Source organism: Mustela erminea, chromosome 11 (genome assembly GCF_009829155.1).
Source record: "Mustela erminea isolate mMusErm1 chromosome 11, mMusErm1.Pri, whole genome shotgun sequence".
Lineage (NCBI taxonomy): Eukaryota > Metazoa > Chordata > Mammalia > Carnivora > Mustelidae > Mustela > Mustela erminea.
Window position 1 is genome coordinate 20,262,427 of NC_045624.1, and position 24,010 is coordinate 20,286,436.

The following is a 24,010-nucleotide window of genomic DNA, read 5'->3' on the forward strand; positions in this document are numbered from 1 at the left end:
GTAGGGGATGGGTTTTCAAGTCGCAGAGAGAGGCCAGAAGTCATGGGCTCAAGCCCGATTTCATCCCTGGAGTCCCTTGCAGTGGTCGTCTTATAGTCCAGAGTACAGAAAACACTGTCTCTGAGTTTGTATTGAGAGGCAAACTCCCTTTAGAGACCCAATCAGGGCAGCTGGAGCCATCCTGGCCCTCTGACCCCCAAGCTTCCTTTGTCCCCAGAGTCCAGAACCTGGGAGGTCAGAGGCTCATCCTGCTTCCTCCCATGGAGCCCTTTGCAAACCACAGTGAAGGGCTTCTTTGGAGCGTGGGTAGCAAATAATTTGTAACTCCTATGACAGTTTGAATCAACTGGTCATGATTGACCATAGCTCTGTGTTGAGAAGGGTCCTGAGGCTGCATTTGGATAAGCTAAAGAGTGCCTTGATTATTGACTCCCTGCTGGGGAAGGGGGAATGGCAGTGTAGGCGTCACAAGGTTTTCGGACTTGCTATGGAAGGTGGGCTCTCCCCCAGCTCAGCAGCAGGATGGGACCTCTGCGTGGGGGGACATGGTGGCCAGCTGGTAGCTACAGTCCTCACTCTGGGGTACAAAGCAGGGCTTCCCTGTCCCTCCAGGGCAAGAACCTGATCCCCCCCGTGGCTGGGGGCAACGTGAAGCTGAACTACACCGTGCTGGTCGGGGAGAAGCCATGTGCCGTGACGGTGTCCGACGTGCAGCTGCTCTGCGAGTCCCCCAACCTCATCGGCAGGCACAAAGTGATGGTGAGCCTGGCAGCGCCCCATTCTGGATGGGACAGGCGCTAGAGATGCCGGAGCACGAGGAGACCAGGAGGGGATACTGGCCGGTGCTACAGTGAGAGCAAGGCAAAGCAGCATGAATGATGTGTGCATTGTCTGCTACAGGCAAGAGGCCCTTGCAGGAGGGGACCATTGCTGGCCGGAGGAGGTCCATCGTATCATGCTCTGTGCCCCTGTCACCCGTCCTTACCCTGGGATGAATCTCAGGGAGCCACTCACCGAAGTCATGTCAGACTTCAGGTTCCGGCTCTGTGCTGTTTGCTTAAGATGATGACGGCGCTAGTCCTGGGTGCCGCGGGGCTTCCCATCTCTGAGCCATCCGGACCCCCGCTCAGCCCCCACACACCCCCTCAGCTGTCCTTGCCCTTCCCTGTGGCGCCCCGTGGCCAGTTCATCGACACGGCCGCGCCCCCCCCCCCCCCCCCCCCCCGCTGCTCTGCGCCCGCTCACAGCTTCCTCTCGCCTGCTGTGCCCGCAGGCCCGCGTCGGGGGCATGGAGTACTCCCCGGGGATGGTGTATGTCGCCCCAGACAGCCCGCTCAGCCTGCCCGCCATCGTCAGCATCGCCGTGGCCGGCGGCCTCCTGGTCATCTTCATCGTTGCCGTCCTCATCGCCTACAAACGCAAGTCCCGCGAGAGTGACCTCACGCTGAAGCGGCTGCAGATGCAGATGGACAACCTGGAGTCGCGCGTGGCGCTAGAGTGCAAAGAAGGTACCTGGCGGCGGCGCAGGTGTTGGGGGGGTGGGAAACCATGCGCGTGCGCATGCGCGGCTCACACGGGCCGCGGGCTGGGCGATGGCTGGCAGAGTGCGGGTGGGGCATCTCACCTCTGAGCCTCATCTCCCAGCTGTGTCCAGACCCAGCCCTCATCCCAGCAGACCCACCCCTTCCCTTCCCCTCCTGCGAGGCGCACCCCTGCCCTCTCTCCACATCCCAGCAGGCCCACCCCTACCCCTCCCCTCCCGTGAGGTGCCCCCTCTTGCCTCTTTACCCCCACTTCAGGTGGGGGGGGGTCCTTTCACACCCTCCAAGGGCAGTTGGCACCCCCAAATCCTGGCCCCTTGGGCTTGGGGAGAGCTCGGGGTGTCTTGACCTGAGGTGTCCAGCAACCTTGAGCTCCATTCCTTTGGGAGGACAGTACGGCCATAGCTCTGCTTTGAGATTTAGAAGAAGAGGGTTTCACAGCTTGTATTTTTAAATAATAGCCAACACTACCATGATATGAAATCAGCAGCACTAAATCCAGGAAGGAAGTTTAGGAGTCAGACTCTTGTTGCCCCCGGGATATCATTTCGTGAGTCACCCTGGGAGGGTCTTCGTGCCGTCTTTGCTGTAGATTTACTCCGGGAGTCAATGCGGCCTGTACCTGGGGCTCTGTCCTCCCCAGCAGGGAAGCCGCGGCTCCCTCTGATGGGGATGTGGGCCCGTCCCGTCCCCTCAGTACATCCTTAGCTGTCAACACGGCATCTGCCTTGTGGGACTGTTAATTACTGCCTTTTATTATATTTACGCTGCTTAATTTTTTTCTCCGCAATGTACTCTTCCCTCTAATTAGGTGTAGTGATTAGAATCTCTTTCATGTGTGGCAGGCGCGAGGCTTTGAATGTTGGAGGCGCTTAGTGACTTGAAGGAAAGCTGTGGACCGATAAAAAGCCGACCTCCCTCCTTCTCCTCCCCGCAGGCTGAGCACCCCAGCTGGGAGGGGGAAGAGAGGGGAATGCGAAGCCAGGTTCCTCTCAGAATGTTCTGGAGAGGGAGAAATTAGCAGCCAGACAGGATGTCCAGCCACAGGGTGTCCGCGGAGGCGCAAGGAGAGGGCCTCGGCTTCTGGCTCAGAAGAGAGTTCTGCTACACCAGTGGGCACAGGGGGAGACGTAAAGCAGAGATTAGCCTTAAAAGCATTTGCCGGGGCCCTGAGCTGGTCCTCGGACATATAAGGGGCAGCTTGGCTCCCGGGAAGGTGACTCCCCAGAGACTTGACAGTAAGCCAGGACGTCACCCACACACCCACCCAGAAGAGGCCCAGCCTAACTAAGCCTTTCACTGCCTAAACACACACACATGCATCACTGCCCCACACACTCACCGACACACACACCCACTCAGATGGTCACTTGTGTGCTCACACATACACACACACACTAATTCCCACAAACACACACTCATCAGAGCTTCCAGTGACAGTATAGGCCAGAAACCTTCCAGACTCCTTCCATACACACATGGCACACATGCTGGTGTACGCTCCATTCGGATGCGGGAATCACTTGCCTTGACAGGGACCCTGTGTGTCAGGGTGACCGGGGGTGCGGGAACAGAGTGGCCCCAGAGTCCGTAGAAGCCTTTCCAGGAGTCCGGGGGTGTCTTCGTTGTTCTATCAAAGAAGCAGTACTGCTAACCTCAAGATCCAGGAACCTGAGATCCAGGGCCCAGGTTGGCACTGTGGGGTGCCATGGGCCCCCATCCACAGTGCCCAGGCCAGCCACATGGTGTTCGTGGGATCAATAGAGCCCACAAAAGACTTTTTCCTGATTCTGGTGTCTTTAGGAATATTAGGAAGGATCGTGTAATCAGTGCCCATGGGCTGTTCTTTGCCAACGTGAGCTAATCCATCCTCGCTGGGGACGACCATACATGGGCGGCAGTCATGCACGCATGTCGGTTCATGTGCGTGTGCCCAGGGGAGAGGCCGAGCAGAGAAGGGCCCAGTGTGGCATTTCTGACTGCCTCCCAGGGTGGAAGGCGGCCCGGGAGAGGGACTGTGCGCACAACCGAGTGTGGTGCCTTGGTGCCATCTAACTATCTGTGTCATGTGCCGGACTTTCTTGGAGGCCAGAGGGAAGGGGGTCTTGCTGCCCCGTGACCATCGGGAGGCCTGAGCTGCCTCCACAGACAGCCATGCCCACATGCAGATCATAAATCACCATTGAGTGGCATCTCCTTGAGGAAGGAAGGATAAAGATACGCCTGCACATCTATCCAGAAGGAATATGTTAGTGTGGCGGAGCCTTCCTCCAGCTGCCTGGGTGGTTTGATGGCTCCAGCGAGCTGCCTGGCCCAGAACTGGGACCACAGAAGAAACTGTTCTTAACGTTTCAGAGGAAGACTGCTTTAAAAATGCAGAATTGGGAACAGCCAGTTGAGAACCTCTCCCCTCCCTCCCCTGTCCCTTGATAGAGCCCCCCACCTCCAGCCTTTTCTGCAAACCCAAACGCTTCATCTTTGGATGAGGAGGCCCTTTAGGTCCCAGCAGCAGGACAGATCTGTGGACAGCCCACTCCACCCCATCTATGCTTCGGAAGGGATTTAGTCCTAGACCATCTTCTTTGTGCAGCATCTTTCTCCCTTTCCTAAGTCTTTCACCCCTGCCACTTAAAACATCCCATGTTATTCCTGCACACCTGCAGCCCATTGCCTTTTTCTCCCGGGGGCCTAGGCTAGGGTTCTGAGCCTTCAGACCCAGGGTCTGCCCCAGTCGGCCGTCTCACGGGCTTCTCTTTGTGCCAGCTTTTGCCGAGCTGCAGACAGACATCCACGAGCTGACCAGTGACCTGGACGGAGCCGGGATCCCCTTCCTGGACTACAGAACCTACACCATGCGGGTGCTGTTCCCCGGGATCGAAGACCACCCAGTGCTCCGGGACCTCGAGGTGAGAAGCAGGTGTTAGTGTGGAGAAAGGTATGGGTGACCTTCAAGTATGGCCCCCAGGAAAGCTGAGACCACGGAGGGGGACATGACTGGCCCAAGGCTCCGAGGCTCCCCCTTCTTGTCGGCTCCAGTCAGCCGGTCCCTTTGCAGGAAATGAGACCAAGCCAGGGAGGCTCTGAGCAGAGATGGATCCCCGGAGAATTGAATGGAAGTTGGAGGAAGAAACTATACTGATGCAAAAAAACCAGACAGTGTTATGAGTTCGTGGCCCCCCGTTTAGGAGGCCATGATGTAAGGGATTTCCTCATGTAGCTGGTGCCCAGTGAGTATATGTGGGCAAGATAAGGAATGTGCTGGGAAGGGAGGTGGGAGCATGCGTGATAAGAACATCACCGTCTTTTGTACCAGCAGGACCTCATCTTTTGAACATTTTTATCCCACTTACTGCCTAGCATAGGGTCTGGCTTATGCATATATTCATATTACGCTTTGTTCCAAAAGGGATTTGGGATGACTCATAAAGATAAATATCAGAAGAAAGTGAAAAATACAAATGAGGAAACCAGGGCAACATAATAATCACAAGGAATAATCGCCATCGGTGGACGGCTCACCAATCTCTGGGTCCGGTTTTAAGGACTCCTCGTGTATGTGCTGTTTTAATATGTCAAAAGCAGGCCAAAGACAGTGCGCTTTTGGGGCAGCCATGCTAAGGATTCTGGGAACTCTGGGGCCACCTGCTAGGAGAGGGCGGGGCCGGGATTGGAGTCCCGCAGTCAGACTTCAGGGTCTGTGCTCCCCACGATGAGACTTTGCATGTCGCTGTCCGTGCCTTAGGGCTCTGGACCCTTATTAGGATGAATCAAAAAATCTCCAGCCAAATCGACAACAGAGAATCAGACTAATTCCAGGATTTATAGCATCCATAACATCACAACAGGCCCATCGCTCAGCGGTCGCACAGTTTTGCCGGTGCTGACCCCTATGGGAATATCTGCGTGGGCTGTCCAGGGGGTTGTGGAGGCTGTGCCCTTTCATAGCAGCAGAGCAAGGCCCCAGGGACTCTGGGACCCACATGCATTTCTCCGTAACTGTTTGTTGAATACAACATGTGCCCATGTGTGCTTCTCTAATGAGCTCATGGGCGCTTCTGTCTGGAGGAGGGTCCCGCAGGCTCCTCAGTGGGTAGATATCTAAAGGCACTTCCAGAGGCCATAGGTGGTGGGCTCTGTGTCCTCACTGAGAATGCACCTTTCCCTCTGTCTGCACATCTCACGTGTGCATAGCTAAGGTATACGTGTGCGTCATGTATACAAATGAGAACACCGTCTGTATCATGATGTTCTATCCATTCCCTTGGTCTCACCCTTGTTGCCTGTGCCCTCTCTCATTCTCATTCATTTTCCTCATCCCTTTATCACTTCTCCAGCTTCATTTTTACCTGCTTCAAAATCCCAGGGTGTTTAGCCCACTGAAGACTATGAACTTTTCATAGGCATTTGCCTCTCCAGAGATTTCCAGACTCTCGGGCCAGGTTTGGCACTAGTTTCACACACACACCCAAGGGCAATACACTCCCAAGAACTGCCAAGGGCAGTGGCAGGAGAATTATAGGGTTCATAGAGCTCATGGGCGTTTGTGCAGGTTGAATACTGCAGTACTCCAGATGGCATCATTCATATGTGACACCTCTTGGAGTTGTTCAGTGCACAACCTGCATCACTATCTACAGCAGCCCTGTTCCCTGAGGACCAGAATACAAATGATTCCTTCTCTTTGCCCTTCTGAACTGTACCAACCCTCTTGCTGAAAACTGGTGGAGTCCCTACCTAGCTGTACTTCTCCAGGCTTCCCTCTAAGGTCGGTTTCCTGTGAGAAGTAAGACAGGGGCGGCTGCCCAACTCCTAGCCTTATTCTCCAGTGAGGCACATAGCCAGGATCCCAGCTCAGCTAGCCAGACTCAACAAAGAAACGCCTAGTGCCCTCATCCTTGCCCTCGGAACCTTGCATGGAGCCAGCTTCCTGCTTCACTGTGCTGCTCTGGGCCTATCTGCCTAGCTCCCCGACACAAGACACCCCCAAACAGAAGCTTCGGGGGCAACAGACCCCACTCTCTGCCAGAAAACTCGAAGAGCTCTGGTTCAGCACTGTCTTAGAGGCTCATTTCTCGACTTCACAGTGACACCACCTACCCCATGGGCTGAACCCATAGGAGGACACCCCCAGCGCCACAACACCAGGGGTCACTGCCTTCTCCTCGTCCATCTGTCTGTCACAGGTGTCAGGTGAACCCATTCCCAGGAGGGCCACAGAAGAAGGCCTCTGAGAATCAGGGCTACTGCGTCATAGCCCCTTGAGCAGCCTGGACGACTGACTTCCGGGTCGTTCAGTGCACAAGCACGGATTGCGGATGGATACCCCGTCCCTGCCCCATACTGTTGGCCCCATGGCCCCCGTTACACATTATGTCACGTCCCACCATGACCACGACCGTATTCTTCATCTGGCATGTTAACGTTTCCCCTCGAGAAGACCAGAGACTTCGCCTTCACAGCCGCCTTCACAGACTCCCCTGAGCTGGAACCCACAGCGTGGCCATTTGTGAGGCACAGGCTCTGAATCAAACAGGTCGCACAGGTCCAACAGCTCACAGAGCTTTTCTTGTTTTGAATTGTAAAATATGCCTCACAGAAAATAGACGATTTCAGTGATTTTTACAGGTACGGCTCCGCGTCAGGGAGTACATTCACGCTGTGGTGTGACCGTCCCCTCCACCTGTCTCCAGAAGGGTTTCACCTTGTCCCAATGAAACCCTGTCCCTGTTAAACACTAACGCCCCATCCCCTCCCCCAGAAACCACCGTTCGACTTTCTGTCTCTATGTATCTGAGGGCTCGGGGCCTCTCATGTGAGTGGAATCATAGCATATGTATCCTTTTGTGACTGGTTTACTTCACTTAGCAAAATGTTTTCAGGGTTCACCCGTACTGTAGCATGTGACCGAATTTCTTCGCTTTGTAAGCCTGAGACATAGTCCGTCGTACGTGCGCCCTGTGTTTTGTTGATCTGTTCATCTGTCCATGGACGCTTGGGCTGCTCCCACCTCTGGGCTCTTGCTGTGCTGCTGCTAAGGACATGAGTGTACAGGTATCTGTTTGAGCCCCTGCTCCCAGTCTTGTGGGTATATACCCAGGACTGACGGCTTTTGGTCTCCATGAAACCCACTAATGAACCGGCCCACTCTGGCCCGGGGCTATATGAGGTCCAGCATCCCAGGCAACATCCAGGGATTTTGTCAGAATTGTTCTTTTCCGATTTGTTTCCAGCCCCGTCTTACCACTGGAATAGTCTCTCCCCCTTGGCTTTCTGAGTATGGAAATATTCCCAGGGAAGCCATTGACTAATCTACAGCAATGTTTCCTGACCTTTTCAGCCATGGCGCTAGTGGCCCACTGGCTGGGCGTGAGCAGTAGATGTGTGAGAAGCAGGAGTTGTTCTCTGGCTTTAGTCTATCCTGGACATGGGCCACCAGTCCCCCGTCTTTTGTGACCATCTGGTGAAGGCCAGGCAGGTGGGGAAGGGGCTGTCCAGGCACTGGGACGTACACCGATCCTTTATTATTATTTTTTTAAGATCTCATTTATGTATCTGAGAGAGACAGTGAGCGAGAGAGAGCACAAGCCAGGGGCACAGATTGTTTAAAAACAGGGAGCAGACAGAAACCACCCACCCCATTTTCAACCTCTCCGTGTCTCCTAAACTCTAACCTGTTGGGTTACAATTAAAATTTACTATCCAGTTTTATACTCACAGGCTTCAATTCAACTCACAGACTAAATTATCGAACCATCTGGTGAATAGAGAAGGTCTTGTTTTAGAGTGGCATTTGTTTGGGGGGGGGGGGTGCCAAGTTACAAAGGGGAATTGTTCTGGAACTCTCTACCAAGATACTTCACTTCCATCTCCATGTTCATAAAATGGGGAGAAAATTCCTACCTCTGGCATCCCCGGACCCAGGGCCAGTGCATTCGATCTCTTGGAAACTCCTGGGCACAAGGGATCAGTGAAAGGCAGCCAGTGGAGTAAGAGAGGCAGGTAATAAAACCCCTGTTAAGTGCACACCGTGTGTGCCGAGCACTTTACATGCATTATCTTATTTAATGCTCGTAAAACATTATGACGGGGGCTCCCGGGTTCTCATTTTACAGACAAGGCGTTCGAGCCCGGAGGTGACAGAGCTTTCCTCCAAGTAGGAGTCAGTTTGTCTCTCTGATTCTGAAACTTGGGCTGCTGACCGGTAGGCTGTGGCCCTGTAGCTGGCTTGGCTGCGCCTTCCTTCCCGGGGCTCCAGGCCTTGATGTCCAGAAGGTGCGTGCAGCCAAGCCAAGTTCAGAGCACGTCCCCTCCCCAGACGGGCCACCTGGCCAGCCCTCTGTCCTCTTCCTCCTCTCCAGGGTTCCCAGTGCCAAACCTGGTCGTGGCTCCCATGCCCTCGAGGGCCAGCCTGAGCTGCCAGGAGGCCCTGCAGGGTGGGGGGCTCAGAGCTGGCTCTGCGTCCCCTCCCAGGCCCAGGGGTAGGACTAGATGTGGTCTAGGATGGGGAGGATTAACGGGGACTCAGGAGCCAAACAAACTTGGGTTTGGAATTCCAGCATGTTCCTGCACCTGTCGCTGCCCTTGGGATTCCTAGAGTGGCGTCTGTGAGGGGCCATTAGGAGGGCACACTCACTCTTGCAAGGTCCTTAGCAGGCTTCGATGGAGCAGTGAGAACAGTGAGCAGGACTGTGCACTGCGCCTCGCGGGTGCCAAGGGGTGACATTATCTTCGGCTCTGGAGTTGTTGCTCTGGGGGATTGAAGGACAGAGCAGGTAAAATGTGCTCACATGTGCCAGGGGCGGTCCCAGAACTGGGCGGGAGGTCAGCGGGACACACAGACGCTGGGTACACTGAGGCCGGGCTGGCAGCAAGGTGAGGCTGCCTCCTACCCTTGTCTTCTCTTGCCAGCCACTGTGAGGTGGGGAATGGGGGTTGGGGAGCAAGCAGGGTGCAACCGTAGGGAGCAAGGAGTTTGCCAGGGCTGGTGGTGCAGAGAGCCGGAACACGCTGAAGCCAGGCCCTGGCTCCAACGAGTTCCCTTCTCTCTCCGGAGAGCTGCCTTCCGACAGGACCTTCTGAGGGGGCCTGCTGCTCACCCGCTAGGGGCAAGCCTAGGTCCAGCTGATCTCCAGCCAGGGCCTTGCCCTGAGCCTGGAACACAGGGGAGCTCAGTGAGTGGCACGAACATTTCAGATCTGCACCTGCCCCCTCCTTGGACCTGGACCCGGGGCAAACAGGGATTCTCTGGCTGCCCTTCCTCCCCAGTTTTAAGCTTCTGGGGTCCAGGGGGATGACGGTTGCTAGTCAGTAAACACGGCTGTGTGTCAGGCTTCTGACACACCATCTCCTTCAGAACTCACACCAGCCCCCGAGATGGTGGGATGCAACGCCGACTGCCTGGGCACACGGCCTGGCCCTGACCCTTGTCTCTTTTGGGATCTTGGGCAAGTTCCCCACCGTCGTGAGGCCCTGGGATAATAATGGTACCTGCCTCATAGGGGGTCGTGTGGCATAAACAGGTCAGTGTTTCTCAAGCACGTAGAAGAGCACTCAGCAGAGTAAGACCTACACACACATCAGCTGTTGAAGGAGCTGTGTCTTCTCAGGGTCCCCAAACTAGTATATGGCTGTAACAGTTCACCCAACCAGCCGACCGAAACTGCGTTCTGCACTGTCGCATACGGCCGCTCCTTCCCAGGGACATCTGCGGGGGAGACGCAGCTCTTGACATGGCATCTGCTTTGGAGGTCCCTGCCCCCCCCAACCCCCCACTCCATGAAGGGTGCCTTGCTGTCTTTTCAGAGGGCTTCCCTTTGTTGCCGGAGGCTCTGCTTTATTTGTTAAGCAGCCTTTTTGCTCTAATGGAAGAACCCACACAGAGCAGGCAGTGCACACGTTGGCAGAACCCCGCTCAGAGCGTTTTCCCTGAGTGAACACAGCCATCCGGCCAGCACACAGATCAGGAAACCGAAGGTTACCGGCCCTCCCCAGAAGTCCCCGAGTGCCCCCTTCCCGTCCCAGCAACTCCCCCCCCCCCCCACCGAATCACCACTTTCCTGCCATCGTTGATGGTTTTTTAAAAATCTTTATTTAAAGGCTACTTTACGGTTCGCCCTCTTCTTTCTGACTTCCTTCATTCAGTGCTGCGAGAGGTACTCCTGCTACTATGAGCGGCGGAAGGCCCTTCCTTCCCGCGCCTGTGTGGCTTCCTGCTGGGCAATATGCCACAGTTCCTAGAGCCATTCGCTGTTGCCGGACAGCTGGCTGTTTCCAGGCTGGGGCTGTGACCTGCAGAGCTGCTGTGTCCCCATGCATCTCGGGGATGCGTCTTCCCTGCCTAGCTCCATCGCTGGCTAGTGTGTACGGAGTGGACGGTGCCCCCTTGCAGGTGCCTCCCGATGAGCAGAAGATGCGGGCAGGAAGACAAAACCTTCCTCCTCCCCTTTCCCTGGGTCTCAGAGGAGTTTCTGAGAAAATATTAGTCACTGGAGTCAATCAGGGAACACCTGAGAGACCTCCGGGCTTAGTCTTCCCCTTTCTGTGTGGGTGAATCACCCGGGCCCCCAGAGAAGTTACTGGACTTGCCTGAGGTCACACAGGGCAGTGGTGACAGAGCCTCGTGGACCCCACATGTCCTGACTCTGAGGCCACTGGTCTGTTACCGGGATCCACGCAGCCAGAGAAGGATCAGCATCAGGTCGGCTGGAGGCTCAGGTGTGGTGATCCCTCCCCACTGGGGCCGCCCGAGGCAGCTGCCCTTCCCCTGCCTCCTGAAGGCCCCTGGGGAGGTGTGGTCTGTGCGGCTCCTTTGCCATGGTGTGGGGCCCCTCACCAGCTTGGGGTTCCTGCCAGGGAAGCTCAGGCTCCCACGCAGTTGGGGATCTCTGCGTCGTCATGACAATGCACCTCCCGGGTTCAGCTCCAAACCAGAGGCCATGAACAGCTGCGCGGGTTAAGCACACTGCGCCCAGCACCCGACGAGGCCTTGGTGCTGCTGGCCAGCTGGGCTGCGGCCTGAGTGGCGGTGGGGTCCGCAGGGTGCACAGCCGACCCCGGGCCCGGCTGGCTATCAGGGCTATCGTCCGCAGGTTCCGGGCTACCGGCAGGAGCGCGTGGAGAAGGGCCTGAAGCTCTTCGCGCAGCTCATCAACAACAAGGTGTTCCTGCTGTCCTTCATCCGCACGCTGGAGTCTCAGCGCAGCTTCTCCATGCGCGACCGCGGCAACGTGGCGTCGCTCATCATGACGGTGCTGCAGAGCAAGCTGGAGTACGCCACCGACGTGCTGAAGCAGCTGCTGGCCGACCTCATCGACAAGAACCTGGAGAGCAAGAACCACCCCAAGCTGCTTCTCAGGAGGTGAGGGGCGGGCCTGGGTAGGGGCGGGGGGAACGCAGGTCAGGGAGAGCCCACTCGCCTGGATCTTGGGCCTCCTGGGGACATGGGGGCAGGGCTCCCAGAAGGAGCTGCCCATGCCCTCTGGGAAGAAGCTGTCCCCATGGCCCGTCTGTTTCTCTAGTGCCCTGCGTCTGCTCTGCCTTCTTTCTCTCTGTCCTTCCGCTCCCCGGTTACGACCTTCCCACTGGAGTTATTCTCCCGTGGACTCTTCAGGGCTCGTTTCTCCATCCCCTACCCTTACCTACACCAGAACATGAATTAGGAGAGATACCCCCAGGCCTTCTGTCTTGGGAACCCGCCACAGCATCTCAAGATGGGAGATTTCAGCCCTGGCAGCTCTCCTTGCTGTCTGGGACCAGCCCCGGAGCCTCACCCTGGAGCCTGTAGGTAATGCGGGCTCTCCGGTACCAGCCCACACGCACTGGGGCAGAATCGGCAGGCTCCAGAGAAACCGCGGTGTTGAAGGTCCACGGGGGTGTGAGAAGCCCTGGGCCAGCCAGTGTGTCCTTGCCTGATGCACCTCCTGGAGGCTCTGCGTGGGTCTGGGGCGCTCCACCCTCCCCCACTCGGATGCCTCACTGTGGAGACCCGAATAGCCACATGTGGCCACCAAGCCATATCCCGTGGCTTCGGCTTTATAGGACAATGACTCCCTGACTCCATCCAGGCTGCCACTCACATCGGCCTCCTCCTGGAAGGCCATTTCTCCTCTAGGCTGTTAGTGCAGTGCCTTTTGGCCTTCCCAAGGACAAAGCTGGAAATCTCCCACGTCCAGCCATCACGCCGCGGTACCGTCCGCCTCTACCTCTTCTGCCTCCCGTCCTCGGTGTCTGGGTCCGAGGCGGGGCCTCCTGCTTGGGCCAAGTGGCTAGATTTGGCTTTCCGAAGTGTTTACCTCCGGCTTTTCCCTGTGCCGTGGGCATTCGCCCGCACAGCTGCGGAAGGTTGCTACGTATCGGAGCAATCATCCAGCTTTGGAAACAGCGAGGTAGATCATTTTGATTTTTGTTTTACTTCCACCACGCAGCCACCCACCGGCATAATGCTAGGGTTGCCACTGCCTGCCCGAGCTCCCACCGACAATTTCCCGGCGTGGCCTCGCTCTGGATCTGCGCGTCTCCGCCTCTTGTTTTCCACCCGCTCGCCCCCAGATGCTGTCTCTGCTTCTGCCCTCCTCCATCGCCCTTTCTTCCCCTTGCCCCTGGCCGGCCCCTCACTTCGACAGTCTTCCTTCCCATCTCCTCCTGCTTTGCTGTGGACCTCGCAGCCGCCCAGCTGCCGGGGGGCTCCCGCCAACTGCAACTTCCAGGTCTAGCCACACATACCTGGGTGGGCCCGTTGCTCTCTGGAGCTGGCCCAGGCTTAGCATGAGTTTGAGTCCCGTTTGTTTTCTCTACATGGATGCAACCCGAAGGGTCTTTTGGCCCTACCCCTGCTGCAGCAGCGGCTTCCCTTCCAAGGTAAAAGGAGAAGTAGACTTAGGTAGCAGCACAAAGAATGCAAATTAGACTCAAGGAGGCACTTCCTGTCATTGCAAATGACACATGAGCAGGGTTCCCAGGAGGAATTCCAAAGGACTCTGAGGTGGGATAATTTGGGCATTGCTCAGGATGAGTTAAGTACGCAGGTTTAATCTGTGTCAGCTCTGGGAGTCTTTCGCTCTAGGTGATGGGGTCAGACCAATGGACCTGGCCTTTGTCGCCTGACCCACTCCTCCTGCCACCTTCCTATCTGTGCCCTGCCAAATTAGTATGACCCCAGGTTTTTCAGTTTTCTTCTCTCGCCCACCTACGGGAACTAGAAAGTTCTCTAAAGCTGTCCTGTTCAGTGTGGTGACTGCAAGCTACATGTGCACATTCAAATGCAGATGATGAAAGGTGAACAAAATGTAACTTTCCGCTCCTCAGGCACACTAGCCACATTTTGAGTGCTCTGTGGGTACCTATGGCTGGTGGCTTTGCCACTGGACAGCTCGAGAGTTCATCATCAACACAGAGAGCTCTGACGGACAGAGCTACTCCCGCACTTTCCCACTGGACACCCAGCCGGGAGCCCGACACCAGAAGGTTGTCTCCTGGCTTCGTAGGCAAAGCTTGTCTCATCACCCTGGGGTTTCTAGGAGTCCATGGAATTCCAGTATTCTTTAGGATCTCAGGATTTGGCCCAAAAGTCGAAAGCAGCAAGATCAATGCAGAATCGGTCCCCTGCCTTCCCAGTCCTTGGCCTCTGACCAGCTGCTTCTATCTTTATCTTGCTGTGACAGGACTGAGTCAGTGGCCGAAAAGATGTTGACCAACTGGTTCACTTTCCTGCTCTACAAGTTCCTCAAGGTACGACTGGATATGGGGGTATCATTGGTGCTGCCTGTTACCCCTCCAGCTTCCCTGTACACCCTGAAGCCCACATTCCCCAGGCCTAACTCCTAGAGCCCCACCAGGAAATGTAGTCCCCCTCGTCACCTTCATTGTCACCAAGGGGGCAGACTCCCAACCGTCTCAGAAGACCCCTGCCCTGTCAGTCCTGGCGTGAAAGACAATCCCATCCCCAGGCCAGGGGGAGATGAGCCCATGAGAGGACCCTGTGTGAGCCCCGAAGCCAAAGTCCCCTTTTATGCTCAAAACGGTTCATTTCTTAGTTCCCTGCTTTCCCTGTTCCTCCCCTCCTGCCTCTCCCAGCCCCAGACTCCCCCAGGCTGATCAGAGTCCCCGAGCAGGGACCACAGGCGTGTGTGGCAGCAGCTAAGCCGCCCATGTGCCCTGGAGGTGGAAGAGCTCCCTGACTCCGATTATAACCTTGCTTCGGAAGGACGTCGCACCCCTGGGCACAGACCTCTGTCTGATGGGCTGCGGAGGAAGTGGTGGGAGTGGGGTGGGGAAGAGAAACGGAGAGGGGGCAGGAGGCAGGGAGGTGAAGCGGAGAGGGCAGACAGAGAAGACAGGTGTCCAGAGGGCCAGGAGAAATGTGCGTCTGAAGGGGGAGCTGACCACAGAGGCCGGGGAGCAGGAGAGAATGGGAGCAGAGCTGTGGAAAGCAGCCCTTTGAGAAACGGGCTCCGGGAGGTTGGTCCAGAGTCCGCCCATCACGGTTCTTCTCTGCGTGCAGGAGTGTGCCGGGGAGCCCCTGTTCTCGCTCTTCTGTGCCATCAAGCAGCAGATGGAGAAGGGGCCCATCGACGCCATCACGGGAGAGGCCCGCTACTCTCTGAGTGAGGATAAGCTCATCCGCCAGCAGATCGACTACAAAACCCTGGTAAAGCAGCCTCGCGGCTTTGCCCTGGGGCCCCGGTGACGGGGCTGCGGTCCCGTGCAGTCCCTGCCCAGCAGAGGGGACGGTGGAGATGCTGAAAAGCCACCTGGCCTGGTTGACCTGCTGCACTGGGCCAGCCGGGTGTCCCACCTGGGCCTGTCACCCCAGATTCCCCCAGGACCCCCACACCAGAGCACCTGGATTGAGGGACCAGTAGCTGAGGCACGTCTGAGCGACACTTCAGGGACCAGTGTGGTTCCAGACCAGCACGCGGAACATGGGGTCATAAGGCCTTGCCGCAGCTGGCCAGCTGATTGCACTGAGGGAACCGCTCATCGGCTTCCCTGGGGTGGGGTGGGGGCACTTCCAGGCAGAGCAGGTAGGGGCCTAAAGGAGAGGAAACCGGAAAGAGTCCCTTGTGTTTTGGGAGCCCACCTCTGCCCTCTGGTCTAAGTTCAAATACACCCACACCCCGAGAATGTGAGGCTGGATTGGCCTACTGGCCTTTGTCCAGGGAAAGCGGGGCTTCCCTCTGTCAAGGTTAGCCCCCCTCTTCTGATAGCAGCTGTCACCCTAGGAGGCAGCCAGGCTCAGCGCGGAGGGGCGTGAGGTCTGGACTGGAGCCCTGACTGCTTCAGCAGCGGGGTGATTTGGGGCAGGTGCCTCAACGCCTCTGACTTGGGGTGTGTTCACCTGAAAATACGGAGGGTAACACTAGAACTTATTTACACAGGGGTAGTAGCAGTGCGTACCCCCCAACGTTGTCCGGAGGGTAGAATGGGGCAAGGCGTGCGAGGCAGGGAGCACCGAGTAAGTGCTCCCTGCTGCCCACGGAGGTCCCGCCACCGCTTTCTCGCCGCCCTGCCCTGCCCGTCTGCCACGGTCCCTCCGGGACTGGCGCTCAACCTCACCTTCACCCCTGGCTCTTGTGGACAGAGGTGTGATTCCCCACCAGGCCTCCACTAGGAGAGCGGAGAGGGTGTGAAAGGAAGGAGGTAGAATATAAGCAAACAGGTGTTGGTGATGACGCATGGGAGGTGCCCAAGATGGGGGGGATGCAGACAGAAGAGAGATGGGATTATGGGAAGGGGTGCCTGGTTGGCCCAATTAAGCATCCAACTCTCGATTTTGGCTCAGGTCAGGATCTCAAGATTGTGAGATTGAGCCCCATGTTGGTCTCGCACTGGGCATGGAGCCTGCTTAAGAATCTCTCTTCCCCTCTACCCTCCCTTTCTATAAAAAAAAAACAAAAACAAAAAAAAAAAACCACAAAACAAAAACAAAATAAAAGTGCTTATGGGGAGAAGAGACCCACACAGGCCAAGACAGGACAGGGCTGAGCTGGGCTGAGCTGGGCAGGAGTGGTGAGCTCCGGGGTGAATCCCAGACCCCACGGAGAGCAGGGAGACTGTGCCTCCTGGCTGAGAGTGATGCGGCTGAGATACACCTTCCCCCCATTCTCAGTGGGCTGGGGGGGTCCCAGTGGGCTCCCCTAAGGAGGCTTCAGAGGAGCAGCTGTGACTGGGGACCTTGCTTCCTTACAGTCACGTTCTACTCTGGAGGAGAAAGTTAGAGGCTCTAATTAAAGTGAAAAAGGGGGGCTGAGGGGGAAGAATCTTCCCAAAATAGAGACTGGGGTAGATTTTTAATGCTCTAGAAGCACCCCTGAAACGTCTCCTGCCTGATGTCCCCGCACCCCTTCCTCTCCCATCCCCCCCGCGGTTCCTCAGTACGGAATCCAGTACCGTGAGCTGCGGTAGGGCCCTGTCCCCGCTGGCAGCATCCTTTACTCGGGAGGCCAGGCTGCTTGCAGATGGTGGGACTTCCCGCCCGTGTGAGGACCTGGCCCAGCCTTCGGGCGGACAGCGGGGGGAGAAAAGGGGGAGATTGCGCTTGTTCCGCCCAGGGAAGACAGGCACGCAGGGAGGTGTAAGGCCACCTCGGGCCTGAGAAAGGGAACTCCAACAGGTGGAAGGGAGCAGCCCCAGGCTATTGAGGGGGGAGAGAAAGGGAGGGAAAGCTGGAGGAGCTCTGAACAATTTAGGCCAACTGATGCTGTCGCTGTCCTGGGGCAGGGGGTACCCCAAAGGAGACAGGTGCTGAGAGGCTCAGGGCCGGCCCGCTTCATAGCGAGGCGCCCCTCTGAGGTGTTGCGTGATTAACTGGCCCGACAGTAGAACTTGAGTTCTCCTGTCCCAGGGCCCTGCTGCTGGGAGAGCCTGCTGCCATCACCCACGAGCTTGCTGGGTGTGGGTGCTTCCCCGGGAGCCTGCTAGGGGCCAGAGGTTGGACATTTACCTGCTATAACGCAGAATCTCGGGCTCACCCCAGACCTCCTGAGTCAGCACCTGCATTCTAGCAAAACTCCGGAGTGATTCTAGTCACATTGAACTTGAGAAGCACTGAGCTAGCAGGAAAAAAAAAAAAAAAACCCACCACCACCAACAACCACCACCACCGCCAACCACCACCAGTCTGCTCAGAAACTAACCAAGGAGCGTAAGAGTAGGAGCGGGGAAGGCACTTCCGGGTGGAGCTGTGGTTTGGCCAGTGGCCAGGAAACCCTGTCCCTCCGGATGGCTACTGGCTACTGCTTCTTCTCTGAATGCCCCGAAGCATCCTATAGGGTTCTCCTAGGCCACCATGAACCCCTGAGGCAAGTAGAAATGTCAGAAGGGCACACGCAGGGGCAGCCTCTGTCTTAGGGTCCTTCGCTGGGAGGATGCCCGGAAAAAGCTGCGCTGCTGCCTGGGAGAGGCTGAGCCCAGGGCGGCACGAAGTGGCAGGCTGTGCTTGGCCACAGATGGGGCAGCGAGGGGTCAGGAAGGCTGTAGAAGGACCAGCCGGGAGAGGGCACTCAGAAGGGACCCGTGGTCCAGAGTTCCTTCCACCATTGTTTCCAGTTTAGGACATTTTGAGGGTGAGAGTTTGGTTTTACAGATTTAGGAGGGTTTTTTTCCCTGCTTAATGGAAGAAGCATGTTCCCCTGTGAGCTCACAGCACTCTGGCTGCTAATGAAAGGCAGGCGTCCAGGGGCCAGGGTTCTGATTGCCCCCACGTGGAGTGGGGGTTGGGGGGGAAGCTGGCTTTGCGGCTGCAGGCCTGCGGGGGCGGGGGGGAGGTGCAGGGAGAGATCAGGGAGGAAGGCGAGGAGGGCTCAGGCAGCAGAGCAGAGAGGGTGTGGGAGCGGTGTGCCCCACCGTGGTCCCCGCAGCATCCCACACTGTCCCATCCATGTAGACGGAGCCCTCCCTGAGAACAGCAAGGGAAGAGAAGCCTTGGGAAACAGCCCAGAACTTTTTCAAGGAAAAAAAATATGTCACTTGGTGCTTTAAGCAGAGCCTTCATTTTTCTGACTAGCTCCAAAAAGAGACACGGAGGCCCTGAGCCAGGGCGGCCTCCTCTCCGAACACGAGGTTCCAGGCCCAGAGTCAGGAAGGCATCTCCAGTGGCCTGAACCGGCACCTTTTTATTTTTAAAGAACACACGAAGCTTCTTATAGATTCTCCAACCTCCCCTCGGCCCAGAACCCTCACAAAAATCGAAGCTTACGAAATCTCTTGAGCAAGGAACCAGATTCACGTTCCCGTGTGCATGTGGGGGCGGGCGGAGGGAGTGACAGGGAGGAAGGACCGACACACGTGGAAGGTGGGGGCCCAGAGGGGGGCACAGGTCTGGGCATGCTGCAGAGAAGAAGCCATGTGCGCACGTGGTGTGCACGTGAGAGAGAGTGCGTGTTGGCCACGGTGTCCAGAAGGCGCCTGGGACTCCGCTCCCACTGCTGCCCTCCCCCACACGCCTCTGCCTCCCCTTCCTCCAGGTCCTGAGCTGTGTCAACCCAGACAGTGCCAACAGCCCCGAGGTCCCCGTGAAGATCCTCAATTGCGACACCATTACTCAGGTCAAGGAGAAAATTCTGGACGCCATCTTTAAGAATGTGCCCTGCTCACACCGGCCCAAGGCTGCAGACATGGACCTGGGTGAGTAGGCTGCCCAGCCAGGGGTGCCCTAGGACTGAGCACTAGGCAGAGAGGGGGCTACGTCTGCTGGCAGCACAACCGCCCCGGGGGGATTTGGAGTAGCCAAGCGGTGTCCTATCCGTTGTGAAGGGGATTCAGGCTGCATCTGTGTGGTCCAAAGTCCCGCCACCGCCATTGTTAGCCCCCGGGCTCTTCCCTTCTCCTCTGTTCTGTGCCTGTCCTTTTTGCTGACTACCAAGGCAGGAGGGATCTGGGTCAGTGATGGAGAATGGAGAAAAAGAAGAGAGAAATGAGGGATGACAGCCTGCTGGGGAGCAGGACGACATTTTATTTGAATGTGCCGTGAATAGATCGCGTAGCCTATATAAACAAGGGCACGCCACTTAGGGCCAGCTGTACTTGGATCTGGGGAAGTTTGGCCTGAGTGTTTAATGAGACGTTGTCCTGGGGAAATCCTGGTGGGGAGTTCCGAGCTGCAGAGGGGCCGGGGCTGAAGAGAGGCAGCGTGGCATGGTGGTTCGGCGTGGCACCTGGATTGGAGTCCTGACACCGTGTAGTCCCTCCCAGCTGTGTGACTGTGGTCCAGGTACTTACCCTTTCTGTGCCTTCGGTTCTCTACCACTCTGACAGTGATAATCCTAGTGTGCACCTCCCTGTAAGAAGGAAATGAGATGAGGCGTGGAAAAACCTCTCGATGCGGTGCCTGGTCTGTAGCGCACACTCAGGTAGCCTTGGCCGCTGTCATTACGGCTTGGGAGAAGAACGCTGGGGAGGAGATGGCCTGTGTCTGTTTGTTGATCCGGGGCACAGAGAGAAAGGCACTGATGTGTATGTGCTTGTGTCTGGAGATTTGTGGCAAAGGCGGGCTAGGAGGATGTCCAGGGGCCCCTAACCCATCCCTCTGGCCTCTAAGCTGCCCTCAGCTAAGCTGTCCAAGACAGAGGGTGTCTACCCTGTTTTCTAACATCCAGAGGGAATCTTCAGCCCCCTTGCTGCGCCACCCACTTCCCCCCAAATTCTCATGCCTGAAGACTCAGGATCGGGGAGTTCTGCTAACCCACCTCAACACTTTGTGCTTCCTTTAACCCCCATCCTCTTGCTCGGCCCCCCTTGGGCTGTGTTCGGCGCCAGGCCCAGGGCCCGGACGCTGAGGGAGAGAGACTGGGTGAGCACGTGCTCCCCTTTACCTGGGAGGCAGCCCTGTGCCTGCTGCTTCAGGGAAAGGGAGGAGGCCTATGCGAGAGCCGGCGGTGGTGGTGTGTGGGCGAGCATGTCCCCCTGCCCGCGACCCAGAGCTCTGGGCCCTATGGAGGGAGCGAAGGCTTGTGTGCCGTCACTCTGCTGCCAGAGAGATCCCACAGACTGACGGGGGAGCCTCCTATTAGAGAAGAGCAGGTAGGGACCTGGCTTCCAGGAAGCAAGGCTCCTGTATTCCCCCCGCCAAACAGTGAAGGGGGTTGTTCCATAACGGGTGTCCTGCGGAGAGCTGAGTTCCCGCCGGTGGCCAGGGAGCTCCCACTGGTCTTGTTTCTCCGTGTGGGACCCACATCCATCCGCGTGCACGCTTGGCTTCTTGGTGTCCTTATCTGCTCAGTGGGTAGGGGGACAAGCCAGCACAGTGGGGCCCGGAGGAGCCACTAGAAAAGCCTTCATGCTGGAAGGTGAGTTTGGAAAGACGGTGCTGGAACACAGGACAAGCTCCTGGGTGCAGGAGCCTATAAGATCGTTGTTTCTTGCCCAGGAATGGGGTGACTCGCCTGAGGGAGAGCGGCATGTGGCCTCGTAAGCCTCCACCGGAAGCATGGAGATGGAGTTTTCGCACAGGATGCCTTCTCTTCCTGACCAGAAAAGGGCAGTTGGGTGGTGAAGAACATTCACTCCCGGGGTGGCCTGGCTGTGAGGAATGGCGGGACCCGCGTTCTCCCGTGTCCTCTCAACCCCAAGCTAGGGCGCTCCCTCTGGAAGCAGATCCGGGGACCGCGCCCTCCGCACCTGCTTGATTTCCTGGAGCAACTCCGTGGCCAGGCCTGGGATCTGCATACCCTGAGCTTGGGAGGGGAAGGGGCTTGGGAGGGGAAGGGGCTGCTTCTAGCTTTAGAAAACTGCTCCCTTCAAAGGTCTAGGGGTGCAAGCCCAGCACAGCAGATCGTGAATGAAGACGGAAAGCACCCCATGGCCGTATGGGTGAACCATTTGCCATGGAAGGGGCAGCCTCAGAGCAGCCTCCCTGCTACTCCCTGCCCCCGCCCCCGAACCTGCCCCGAGGGTCGGGCTAAACGGGGCTGCCCACTCTGGAGCTCCAGCTGCTCTGGCCAGGGAGAGGCCCCCTGCCTCCCAGCGAGGTAGCATGTCCCGTGACCCACTGGCCACCACAGCTGCCCACAATTCAGGTCCCAAGAGACCACAGGGCACCTGTCCCAGCAGAGGGAGGACCCAGGGACTATCCTGGAGGGACGAGCCTCCAGCCACAGGGACAGATAAGTGGGGAGCCTATTGGGGAGGGAGTGCTATGCAGAACTCCTTATAAAGGCCTCTCGTGGTGGGTCCTCTTCGAAGGAATGTCCGTCCTTGTTCTATTAGATCCAAGTCTTGGAGCTGCCCGGAAAGCTCCCGCCTTCTTTCTACCAAAGCCGGATTGCGTAACAAGGAAACAGGGCCCTGAGACCCAAATGCTTTTTCCACATGATTCAACTCCGCCTCGTGGCCCCCAAGGGGAGAGAGAGGCCAGGCAAGTTTTTCCCATCATGTAGGTGATAGTGCTTTAAAAGCCTAAAAGCAATTTACAAATGTAAGGTGTGATTATTATAAAAAATTAAGCTATGCTGAAGGGACAGAACACGAAGCCCACCGGCCCAGAAAGGACTCGGCCGCATGCCTGGGCCAGAGGCAAGATAGCCAGGCATCCTCCTCTCATTCCCCACTCCCCTAGCTGGGGGCAGTGGCCACACGCCTTCCCCCTCCTGATGCTGGCCCCTGGTAAGGTGAGGACACTTGTCCCACAACAGCTCAGAAGGGAGCAAAGATATTTTAAGCCACCTCAGTAACGGTCCTAAGTAAATCCAGCCCCAAACACCTCCTTCTGCCTTTCATCATCACCGTGGCCCCGGCCCGGCCTGGCGCCTCATTCCAGACACTTCTACCCATTGTGCCTCGGACTGCAGTCCTCTCCCTCCCTAGCTCACCTCCGTCCACCCTTCCACCAGACTTCCACGGGCATTAAGCAGCCACGATGGGGAAGGTGTTAGGGTTCTCTAGAGACACAACCAGTAGAACGTGCACGAGATTTAAGGAATTGCTCACGTGATTCCAGAGTTGTAGTCCGTTTGGGCTGCCGTACCGCGATACCGTGGACTGCACAGAAATTTTCCTCACCGTTCCAGTCTGGGAAGTCTAAGATCAAGGTGCCGGCAGGTTCGGTGTCCGGTGAAGACTGTTTCCTGGTTCACAGGTGGTGCCTTCTTCCTGAGTCCTCACCTGGCAGAAGGAACAAGGGAGCTTTCTGGGGTCCCTCTTATAGCCGCTAATTCCATTCAGGAGGGCTCCCCACTCATGTCCTTTGATCTCACAAAGACCCCACCTCCAAATCCTATCACGTTGGGGGTTAGGGTTTCAACATAAGAATGAGACACATTCCATCTCTGGCAAGGGGGCCGGCCAAGTCAAAACCTCCAAGGTAGGCTGGCAGGCTGGAGACCCAGGAAGGAGCCCGTGTTGCAGGTCAAGTCCGAAGACTTCTGCAGGCAGAATTCCCTCTGGCTCAGGGGAGGTCAGTCTTCTCTCCTCTTCAGGCCTTCAACTCACTAGATGAAGCCCACCTACATTATGGAGGGCAATTCACTTTCCGATCAAAGTGTTCATCTCATCTAAAAACAACCCCTCAGAAACATCCGGAACAATGTCTGAGCACATAACTGGATGCCTAACTCCAGTCAACCTGACACATCAAATGAACCCACGCAGGAGCCCAAGTGAGGGACACTAGGTCTGCTCTCCTTCCAGTCTGTTGGAATCTAGGGAAGGAGAGGCACCACCGGGCACGCTTTGGGGGCAGTGCCAGGTCAGGGAGAACCTTGGGAGCTCTCAGAGCACAGTGGCCATGGTGCCCCGCTCTTTTATACACGAGGCTATCTTCACCCCGTTTATGTCCCTTTCTACCTGCCGGTTTGGGGTCTGATCTGAGTAACCCCTGCAGCACTAAACTCTTTAACCGATATATCGTAGAGCCTGCCTCCGCGCAAGCTCTGAGCCAGGCACGGGGGTGCCATTGTGAGCTCGACGAGCTCCTCATCTCTTTGCACAGCCCCAGAAGGCAGGACCCCCCTCCCTCTGAGCCAGGGCACTCAGCAAAGTGGGCATCACTGATGCTGGTCTTCTCCACTGCACAGGAGAATCGGCCACTCAGAGAGGCACCACGCATGGGCCCCGGTCACACAGCAGGAAGGCGGAGAGAACACCCATGTCCTCCCTGTACAGTCTCCCCATGGGCCATGACCTTCCGAGATTCCTCTGGTTTAAGGCAAATGCTCTCTTTGTAGCCCCGGAACTCCACTATCCCCCCATCTTGCCGTTCAGGGTTCAAGTCATGCTGAATGGATATATATATATATATATATATTTTTTCCCCCCCACAAACAAGTAATTTCTGCATGCAGTAAAAAGATACATTATCTTCCAAGGGAAATATAAAGAGTTCACAGCCGCTGTCTCCCCAGTTTGCATTTTCCGCTGCACCTGATGGGAAGGACAGATAAAGATAATGGGATTTTTTTTTTTTTCTTTCTTCTTTCACCTCCCTCACTCCCCGGAAGGTGGACGTGTACCAAATTGGATTGTGAATGTGTCTGTCC

General features: G+C 56.7%; 1 protein-coding gene across 2 annotated transcripts in view; it reads left to right on the forward strand.

The window, feature by feature from the left end:
• Positions 1-24,010, forward strand: part of PLXNA4 (plexin A4) — a 424,114-nt gene that overhangs the window by 370,674 nt on the left and 29,430 nt on the right. For both annotated transcript variants that reach the window (XM_032305147.1, XM_032305148.1), the window contains exons 19-25: positions 613-759; positions 1,274-1,508; positions 4,305-4,447; positions 11,630-11,898; positions 14,201-14,267; positions 15,040-15,186; positions 19,004-19,163. In XM_032305147.1, coding sequence (XP_032161038.1) covers positions 613-759; positions 1,274-1,508; positions 4,305-4,447; positions 11,630-11,898; positions 14,201-14,267; positions 15,040-15,186; positions 19,004-19,163 — 1,168 coding nt within the window. The remainder of the gene's footprint in view (positions 1-612; positions 760-1,273; positions 1,509-4,304; positions 4,448-11,629; positions 11,899-14,200; positions 14,268-15,039; positions 15,187-19,003; positions 19,164-24,010) is intronic.